This window comes from Miscanthus floridulus, chromosome 2 (assembly GCF_019320115.1).
Source record: "Miscanthus floridulus cultivar M001 chromosome 2, ASM1932011v1, whole genome shotgun sequence".
Taxonomy (NCBI): Eukaryota; Viridiplantae; Streptophyta; class Magnoliopsida; order Poales; family Poaceae; genus Miscanthus; species Miscanthus floridulus.
Window position 1 is genome coordinate 134,424,969 of NC_089581.1, and position 10,900 is coordinate 134,435,868.

Below are 10,900 nucleotides of genomic sequence, written 5' to 3' on the forward strand. Positions count from 1 at the left end.
AACGCGTCTTGCGATGGCAACTCGGCAAGTCGGCGTGTGTGTCGCACGGAGATTATTGCAGTCAGTCACGAGCCGGACCGGCTATGCGCCTTGCCTAACGGATAACCAACCCTCTCAAACGGTTAAACCCATGCCGCTAATCGCCGCCGCCGCCGCCTCGGCGGTCGCGCCGCCCCCACCCCGGCGAGTGGCTCCCCTCCGCTCCCTCAGCACTCGCAAACCCGGAATCATCCTAGCCCTAACTGTCACCAGCTGCTCCCCCTCCCCTCCGCCCCCGGTCGTCGCCGCGGAGGCGCCTGAGCCGCCGCCGCAGGAAGCGAAGCCGAAGCCGCGGCGGTACCCGAAGCAGTACCCCGGCGAGTCGGTGGGCGTCGCCGAGGAGATGCGCTTCGTCGCCATGCGCCTGCGCAACCCCAAGCGCACCACCATAAAGGACAAGGCGGGGACGGAGAACGCGGGGGCGGGGGCGTCGGAGGACGACGACGGCAGCGGCGTGAAGGAGGAGCACGAGAAGGAGGAGGGCGAACTCGAGGCAGGGGAGTGGATGCCCAGCAGGGAGGGGTTCGTGCGCTACCTGGTGGACAGCAAGCTCGTCTTCGGAACCATCGAGCGGGTCGTCGCCGAGTCCACCGACGTCGCCCGTAAGTCACGGTTCTCTTCCCCATTCTTTCCCATGAGTGCCATTTTGGTTAGTTGTCGTGTCCTGTGATTTTCCGCAATTGGAATTTCGGACCCGGTCTGTGATTTGCATATGTGCTTCACTGGTTTGGGGTGTATGTTGGATGCATTTGGAAAGTACATTGCTCTGATGAGACTGTGTCATTGTCACCTCTGTGAAAGGATTTCTAGTTGAAGATATGTTCTATTCAGGGAGGCGTATATTCTATTCAGGGAAGCAATTGTAACTAGTATTGCCAGAACACTGATAGTTTGAAGGGCGGGCCTGGTGCAAGCGGTAGAGTCTTACCGCCTGTGACCGGAAGGTCCCGGGTTGTCTCCTCGCATTGCACAGAGCGGGAGCTATCTGCACTGGGTACACCATGATAAGCCAAATGTGGATGGTGACGATCACAATTACTTATTCGAATGCTGGGCGAAAACAACCACCATATGTTGCACATGTAGTGATTATTCAAAAATTCAACGTATAGAAAATGGTCTACTACACTAGAATTTGAACAAATAAATTTAGCAATATAGAGTGAGCAGTTCAAGGCGACACCTCAAGTTCTGTAAACTTAGCTGTTGAGCAATGTATTGGATGGTATCCTTGTACTCCCTGGATAGCTCCAATCCCTATGGATATATCTTCCTGGCTAAGAACTATCTATTTTGTTCGCACATCTCGTTCTATTAGATTTGACTACAATATCACATTCGTTCTATTAGATTTGACTGCAATAGGGTACACTCAAAGTCTGATATTAATAATAGGAGTGCCTTCTGTAGCATCTAGTTGGAGATACGCTGGAAACCATGCAACTGTGACATATCCCGGGGTTCAGTTTGTAGCATTGTGTCATTGTGTGGTACTTGTGGTATTCCAATCCAAATTTGTGATAACTGGACAGCAATGTCAATGACATACATAGAGTAAGATGTGTTACACCACAGAAATGTACTACATTTCTATAATGGCGTTTTCACTGGCAAATGGTGTAAGGTGCATTCTGAGCAATGAAATGAAACTTGTTTTTGAGTTCTCTGTGTGTAGTGACTATCACACTGTTCACTCTTTCCTTAGGATGCCAGGAATGTAGATGGCAGGTCATAACAGTAAAAAATTACTTGGAAGGTGTTACCATGTTGGAGCACTTGAGCTGTTGAGCATATCTACAAACTACAAAGACCTTTGCATGTGTTTTAGTCAAATGTCTACTAAACCTCGCCAATCAGAAAATATTGTTTGAAAACAATCATGACATCCTTCCTTGTCTGCCAAGCACCTCAATTAAATGCTTCACAAATGCATAATTTTCATAGACTCTTCCAAACATTTTACGGCGTAAGTTTAAGGCTCACAGCTCACAATATTTCAAATCTGGATCTAGCTCCTGAAGGGGAAAAACAATCAAATTAAAAAAAAGGGCGTACCCAGTGCAGTTACTAAAACATATAAATGACAGCTAATTACTCACATATAATTAATTTAATGTTCATTCAGATGTTTACTTCAGGAAAAGTGGTTTGGAGCGTTCAGCTAGCATTTCAAAAGATTTGGAGTGGTTCAGAAAACAAGGGATTGCAATCCCAGAGCCAAGTACTTCGGGATCAACTTATGCAGCTTATCTGACTGAACTGGCTGAGAGCAACGCTCCTGCATTCCTCTCCCATTATTACAATATCAATTTTGCACATATAACTGGAGGTGTGGCAATAGGCAATAAGGTAACGCACTGTCTGTACCTGATACGATCTTCAGTATTATTGTTTTTCAAGTTTAATGTCACTTACCCATGGCATTGCTAGTATGCTAAAATATAGATATTGCAATTATAGATTTCTTATCTAGATGTGAAAAGTTTAAGTTCCTCCAATTTTCAGTTATATGAGATTATTTAAGTTTTTGTACCATTGCAATGCAATTGAACTGTTCAAGAAATGCCGATGTTCTCCCTCCTGGAACATATAATCTTGGTTCTGACATGAAAAATATAGTTGCAACATAACCTATATTTTCTGTGGCATTTGGCACTCTAGTAAGGTGGTCATTGTTGTATTCTGAGGCATTAGGGCCTGCCACTTGTCATGCTGCGTGTCTGCAATCTGCATTGCCTGACCTCCACATGTAATTGGCTTACCCACCTCTCAGAGCTCAGGCCGATAGCTGCCATCCTTCATTTTTTTTTCTCGAACATGCAGGAGAGACGTGTATCTTTGTATTAAAAAGAGAGAAAAACGGTCCCTTACAACACAACCCCCTTATCTCATAAAGGAATTAAGATGGGGCAGAAAAATATCAAGAAGACAATCACCCGGTACTGCACCACAAAAACGACCCAAACCTGGACTAATGAAGCTAGTCCTGACCCATGACCTATGCTAAGGCTAAGCACCATAAACTAATTTCATCTTTGATACCATCCTCCACTGAAACACTGGGGTTCAGAGTTTCTAAATAGAGGTGGAATTTAGGAAGGCAATCCCATGACAATTGCAAACACTTCTCTTAATGAGAAGTCTACTTCTCAGGGTAAAACTATGGAGGTGATGACCAGCAAGTGTAGGATAGTGCAAAAGAACCAACTGATTCTTCTGGCCCAAGTTTGGGTGGGCCAGATGCTAGGTTGCTTCTAGCCTTATAAGGGTACTGTTGGAGGTAACAGAGAAATAATCAGCCAGGGCAACTCTCCCAGGTGACTGCATTGCAATATATATAGGATAAGTACTGCATTGATTACATACAGCTCACTAGAGCTTTAACTAGACAGAATAGCTGCCTGGGTACCCGCACAACTCTTGGGCTACCCAAGGACTTAATGACATAGATTAACTAAAAACTTAAATATACTAAATGTGCCTGGGAAACAGGGCTTACAGCTACAGTTCTCCCCCTAAGACCTGCTTCAACCCTTCTTGATCTGCTTGATGCCAATTCTGCTTCTCATATCTTCAAGCTTGGCCTTGCCCAAAGCCTTAGTGAGAATGTCTGCCAATTGATCAGCTGTAGGGATGTACTCAGTCCTGATGCTGCCTTCTTCAATACAATCCCTGATAAAATGTTGCTTAACTCTGATATGTTTGCTCCTGTCATGGAAGACAGGGTTCTTAGCAAGTGCAATTGCAGACTTGTTGTCAACCCTCAGTTCCACAGTCTCCACCTTTCTTCCCAACAAATCAGCCAACAATCTTGACAGCCACAGGGCTTGTGTTGCTGCTGAAGTCATAGCCATATATTCAGCCTCACAACTAGACAAAGCCACCACCCTCTGCTTGATAGATTGCCAGCTGACCAAGCTGTTGCCAAAGAAGAACAGACAACCTGTTGTGCTTTTGCTGGAGTCAATATCACCGGCTAGGTCTGAATCACAGTAGCCCACAAACCTAGCAGAATTTGGGGCTCTTTTGAACTGCAGACCATAGTCCAATGTTCCAGCCAAGTACCTCAGCACCCTCTTGACTGCTTGCTGGTGCTCAGTGGTCGGTTTCTCCAAGAATCTGCTCACATAGCCCACTGAGAAAGCCAAATCAGACCTGGTATGAACCAGGTATCTCAAGCTTCCAACCAGCCTCCTATACTGAGTTGGATCCACCTCCTTGGCAGTGCTATGCTTGCTGAGCTTCAGGCGCTCTTCCATTGGTGTAGCTGCTGGATTGCAATCAAACATGCCTCCCAGTTCTAGGATTTTCTTGGCATAGTGAGTCTGCCTCATGGTCGTCCCATTCTTGCCTTGCTGCACTTCAATGCCAAGGTAGAAACTGAGCAAACCCAAGTCACTCATCTCAAAGGTGGATTTCATTCTTTCCTTGAAAGCCTTTACTTCATCTTTGACTACTCCAGTGATGATCAGATCATCAACATAGACCCCAACCAGCAACACTGAGCCCTCTGAACCTTTCCTGTAAATTGCTGCTTCATGTTTGCTCTGTTTGAACCCCATTTCCTTCAGAGTAGAGTCCAACTTAGCGTTCCACGCCCTGGGTGCCTGCTTCAGCCCATACAAAGCTTTGTGCAGACGATATACCTTGCTTTCTTCCCCAGGAATAGCAAACCCAGGTGGCTGCTGGACATATACTTCTTCCTTGAGCTCTCCATTTAGAAAAGCTGACTTGACATCCATATGATGAACAGTCCATCCTTTCTGGGCAGCTAGAGCAAGCAGCAGTCTCACTGATTCTATGCGCGCAACAGGAGCGAACACATCCTCATAATCAACACCCTCTTGCTGCACAAACCCACGAGCAACAAGCCGAGCCTTGTGCTTGATCACATCTCCTTTCTCATCTTTCTTCAGCTTGTAGACCCATTTTAGAGAAATTGGCCGATGGCCAGCTCGGGGAGACACAAGCTCCCAGGTGCCATTGCGCTCAACAGCGCGCAGCTCCTCTTTCATTGCTGCCTGCCATGCAGGATCATCTTTTGCCTCTGCATAAGAAATGGGTTCCCCAGAGTGGGTGAGGTGGAGCTCTGCGAACAAGCGCTGCGCCGGCGGCGGAACTTCCTGTTCCCCGCCCAATATGCCATCTATGGTACGATAGCGCAGCTGCTCGTCGTTGTGATAAGTGTCCAGCCGTTCCTCATCATCTTCCAAGGGAGTCACGTGCTCCACTTGTGGGCTGGCTGGAGCTGGTGGTGGTGAAGGCGTTCTGGATGTCTCAGACACCTCTTCTCCTGCATCAAGCACCGATTCTGCTGCTGGGAAAGCTTCAGGTGAGGCAGAATGGGGTTGAGGAGATGAGTGTGACTGCACTGAACCTCCTGCTCCAGGGACTTCTTCCTCCCAAGGAAATTCCACCACAAAATCACTACCAGCTGCCCCAGACGTACCTGCTGCTGGTGATGTCCAATCCCAACCTCTTCCTTCATCAAAAACCACATCTCGGCTGACACGTACACGCTGAGATGCTGGATCAAAAACTCGATAGGCTTTGGCTCCTTCAGCATAGCCAATAAATACTCCAGCTTCACCACGATCATCAAGTTTCCTGAGCTGAGACAAACGGCGAGTATATGCCACACAACCAAACACCTTCAGATGGCCAACAGTGGGTGCTCGGCCATGCCATGCTTCATAGGGAGTGACATCACCTAGAGCCTTGGTTGGTGACCGATTCAGAATATGCACAGCAGTCATCACTGCCTCCCCCCAAAACTTGGCTGGCATCTGGCGCTGCTTGAGTAAGGCACGTGCCATGGCCACCACGGTTTGATTTCTACGCTCCACCACGCCATTCTGCTGTGGTGAATGAGGAGCACTGTAATGCCTTTTGACTCCTTCATTGGCACAATAAGCAGCAAATTCTGCAACAGTAAACTCTCCTCCATTATCTGTGTGCAGAACTTTCAGTTTACGCCCACTCTCCACCTCTGCAGCAGCCTTCACCTTCTTGATAGCATCTGCTGCAGCATCCTTAGATGACAGCAGCACTGCCCACATGTATCGTGTGGCATCATCTACAAGCAGCAGAATATAGCGATTACCTGCCGAAGTTGCTGGTGTAACTGGCCCACAGAGATCACCATGCACCAATTCAAGGTGATCCTGAGCACGATATGTTGCTGCAGCAGGAAATGATCGCCTCCTCTGTTTGGTGGTGACACAAGTGTCACACACTTGCTCAACATGATCGATCTTTGGCATCCCTCTTGCCATTTCCTCCTTGCCAAGCCTCCGCAGGGCCTCAAAATTTAGATGCCCAAAACGCTTATGCCATTTCCACGCCTCCTCATCCCTGCGCGCAGCAAGACACACTGGCTGTGCTGTCTTCATATGCAGTACATACAGCCGGTTCGCGCCACGCCTCACCTTGGCCAGTAGGCGACCGCTGCTGCGTTCCCAAATCCGCAGTACTCCATCATCAATCACCACCTTTGAGCCATTCTCATCAAGTTGACCGAGGCTCATGATCGAGTTCTTCAACGCCGGAATGAAATAAACTCCATGAAGAACACGATGCTCACCAGTCTTTGCTTCAAAAACAATTGAGCCAACGCCCTTGATTTCCACCTTGGACGCGTCCCCGAACCGAACCGTGCCTCGAACGTCCGTGTTCAGGTCTGAAAACAGGTCACGCCGCCCAGTCATGTGGTGTGTTGCGCCTGAATCAAGGTACCAGCCGCCAGCCATCTCTTCATCATCTGCTCCCAGATAAGCACGCGCACGTGGCTCAAAGAACTCAACGCGCTGCGCTGTATAGTTGAGCTCCGGCGTGCTCTGTTCCATCTCAATGAAGCCATGAGACAGAAACAGAGCTGCATCTTCCTCACACTCAGCAAACTGGGCACGCCCTTCATGTCCTCCTTGCTGCCCAGCTTGGTTACCGCCGCCACGGCCTCCTCCACGGTTTCCGCCGCCGCGTCCACCACGATTTCCTCCCCCGCCGCCGCGCTCTGTTCCATCACGGCGCGGCTGGGGACATTCACGCGCCCAATGCCCTTCCTGATGGCAGTTGAGGCATGTGTTGGGGCCAACACGGCCGGCGCCATTGCCTTCTCCACGTCTGCCGCCACGGCCAGCACCTCTGCCCCGTCCGCGTCCACCTCCGCGGCTGCGTCCTCCGCCACCGCCGCGCTGGTTCTTGAAACCAGAACCGCCAGCTTCTTCTGCGCCTTTGATCTCCTTCCTCAAACGCGCACGCCACTGCTCCTCAGTGTACAGCAGCTTGCCGTTGATGGACACCGGCTCTGTCACAGCTTGCGCTTCACGGTCATCCACCGCCTTGAGCCTTCCTGTCACCTCTTCAAGCGTGAGCGCCTCGAAGTCGAGGAACTGCTCAATGGCGACGACGATCTGCGCGTACTTGGTCGGCACCGTGCGCAGAAACTTTTCCACGACACGCGCCTCATCGATGTCCCTGTCTCCATGAAGCACCAGCTGCTGGTGCAGAGTTGACAGCCGCAGGGCAAAATCCTCCACCGGCTCGCCAGGCTTGACGTCAATGTTCTCCCACTCCCGACGCAGTCGCTGCAACGTCGCTCGGCGGACCCTGTCCACACCGATACGAGTCGCAGCGATGGCATCCCATGCCTCTTTTGCCGTCGCCTTGTCGAGGAGCGGGAGCCCCAACTCCTTGGGCACAGCAGCGACGATCACCTCCAGAGCTCGCCTGTCGTCGCGAAACTGCACTGGGCCTCCTTCGACAGCTTCCCAGAGGTCGCGCGCCTGCATCCTGAGCTTCATCGTCTGGCTCCACTCATAATAATTGGTCTTGTCCAGCATTGGCCATGATGTGCCGCTGCCGGAATCGCGGTAGACCACCCTGCCTTGCGGCGACTCATAGCGACCGCCGCCACGACGCCTTCGGTCACGCAGTGGTGACTGCGAACGGCTCCTGTCCCGCGGCGGAGTCCGCGGCCGCCGGTTCCTCCGGTCCTCCTCTTCTTCTTCCTCCTCCTCCTCCTCATCTCCCTTCTCTGCTGCTATCTCCGCCCGCAGCTCCTGCGCTGTCCTGGCCGCCGCCTCCGCGGCTGCTGCAGCCTGCTGTGCCGCCTTGACAGCCAGCGCCGCCGCCTCCTCTGCTGCCTTCAGGCGCGCAGCACTGCCAGAGGAGTCGCCCAGCTCGCCCTCAGTGGCTCCCTTGGTCTTCCTAGCCCGGCGCTCAGAGGAGGTTGACGTCATGGAGAAGATGAGAAGGTGAGAAGGTGTCTAACCTACTCTCTGATACCAATTGTTGGAGGTAACAGAGAAATAATCAGCCAGGGCAACTCTCCCAGGTGACTGCATTGCAATATATATAGGATAAGTACTGCATTGATTACATACAGCTCACTAGAGCTTTAACTAGACAGAATAGCTGCCTGGGTACCCGCACAACTCTTGGGCTACCCAAGGACTTAATGACATAGATTAACTAAAAACTTAAATATACTAAATGTGCCTGGGAAACAGGGCTTACAGCTACAGGTACATTGCTGAGAAATTTATGAGTTTGGTGCATTCTATGTACCTGATGCGTTATTTCACAAATTTTGGGGCTCCTGGTGTGTTGGTACCCCTATATTTGGCCAAAAAAAGGTTCATCACCATGGTACTGGATATCACCTGCAGTATCACTACACTATCTATTATTTGTGCTACACCTCATCGTGCTCTCCGAGCATATACTGTCTTAGAATCTAGGTAGTGCCTGTTTAGAAGCATAGTGAACTGATTTGTGAATTGAAATAGATCTGCAAGAAAATTCTTGAAGGAAGGGAGCTGGAGTTCTACAAGTGGGATACTGATGCTGAACTTCTACTAAAAGATGCCAGGGAGAAGCTGAATGAGCTCAGCAAGGTAGCAATAGATGGTAATTTTCCCCCTGATTTCGTTAGAGTTTATTCTGACGAGCCCATGGTTTTCTACTGTGCAGCACTGGACTCGGAAGGACAGGAACTTGTGCTTGAAAGAAGCTGCAAAATGCTTCCAGTACTTGGGAAAGATGGTCCGGTTAATCATCTTATGAGCTGTTATGTTTGTTGGATATACCCTTTGTCTAATCTCACTGCATGCATTATCGGATATATTTTAGAAGACAGAAAAGCTAGAGAGAGACACTACTATCGCTGGAGGCTTAGTGCAGTTAACATCCTTATCAACTAAATACAGTAACATGTCCGAAGTCTGGAGAATCTTTTTCGGTGCAATAGATGAAGCCGGTCGATGTGATGCATGGACGCTGAAATGGCAGGCCACAACAATGGCTTCTTTTTTCACATGCATATTAGAGCTGCTCGTTTGAATGTTTGATGTGTGAGCCCTTGCTTGCGGCAGTGCAAAGCTGAAGATTATATTCTTGCTGTTGTGATGAGCAAGCTGCTGGATCATGCCATCCATGCAGTGATGAGGTCATGAGCAATGGGCTAGCATGCAGGTTAGTTCTGGGAGACCATCACAATTTCGTCTCTGGTCCTCAAATATTTCACCTGCATTACTGCTAACGACGATGTATCAGTCTCGAATGTATAGCTGTAACTATATCTGAGCTTTCTTTTATCGTTCCTGACATCTATGTTGATGCTATATTGCTGAGAGTCTGCAAATTTCATGTCGTCGGTGCTCAAAATTGCTGACATCCTCTGTCGTTGCTAGTGGTGTTGCTCAAAGTGTCAACTGTGCAGGTTCGGGCATAGTTGGATGCATTGTTGTTATCTTGTGCACGGTATACGGTATGATTGAAAAAATCCAAGCAATCTTACTGTGCAGTTGTTGTTGTTTTGGTAAAAAAAAGTCTGTTGAGACATTCGCGTGCACAGCTCTTCAGCTGTAGTGGTTCGTAGCAACTTGGGATTGTTTGACTCGGAGATTTCCGGGCCGGAATGAGTAGATGCTTTTGTTCAGAGTACATGTTCATCGCAGACCTGTAGTTGTTGCATGGAAAAAGTAAATTCTGAACTTCAAAACTAGACATTTCACTCCCTGAGCTTTCAAAACACATTGTCCTGGTTTGGAATGGTTTTGAAGACGGTTTTTTTTTAACATGAAAGCATTCTCCATTACTCATTAACAGAGGCCAAATCATTGGCCACCAGGACCTGGATACAACTTGGTATACAATCTCGAACCGAGATCGAACCCGGACTAAGACCAGATCCTGCAGTAGCTAGCTCATGACCAACCAAATTACATGAACGAGGCGTATGAATGACTACCCTGGATGCAAAATTACAATTGAATAAGTACTTAAACTCCCAAATAAGACCGCTCACAGAACTGCGATCTAACTCCGACATGGATATAGCTTGTACCACCATGGTTGCATCCGTCTCCAAGACAAGGTTCTGGATCCCCAGCTCCGCTGCTCGCTGCACAGCTTGTAGAGAAGCAATGATTTCTGCATGGTGGGGATCAACACCCTGTTCGTTTTGTCTTATAGGCCGTACTTTTTCAGCCAACGAACATTATTTTTCTCTCACACCAAATCAGTCAGCAGTACTTTCAACCATGGCTTATCAGCCAAACAAGCCCAAGCGAACAGGCCATCGTTGCCCCTCAGAACAAAACCCCAGCCTCCTGTACCGTTCAGTGGCTTGAAAGATCCATCACAGTTCGCCTTGACATAGTTAACTGGTGGTCGTTTCCACGACGTCTTCGGCTTTTGAAGAGCACACTCCCTTAATGTTGGTTTCAGTGATGAACATTCCTCTGCATAGGAAATAATCAGCTGACAAAGATACGAGATGCTCCGAGGGTTGTCGCCTTCCCTAATGGCGCACCTTTCCGACCACCAAACATACATCAAGACTACCACTTGTCTCTGA

General features: G+C 49.0%; 1 protein-coding gene across 1 annotated transcript; it reads left to right on the forward strand.

Annotated features, from left to right (window-relative positions):
- The first annotated feature begins 39 nt into the window (after nt 1-39).
- LOC136530556 (probable inactive heme oxygenase 2, chloroplastic) lies at nt 40-10,505 on the forward strand. The gene is made up of 4 exons (XM_066523284.1): nt 40-641; nt 2,165-2,388; nt 8,829-8,936; nt 9,013-10,505. The coding sequence occupies exons 1-4, from the start codon at nt 131-133 to the stop codon at nt 9,103-9,105; spliced, it is 936 nt and encodes a 311-aa protein (XP_066379381.1). The 5' UTR covers nt 40-130; the 3' UTR covers nt 9,106-10,505.
- The last annotated feature ends 395 nt before the right edge of the window (nt 10,506-10,900 follow it).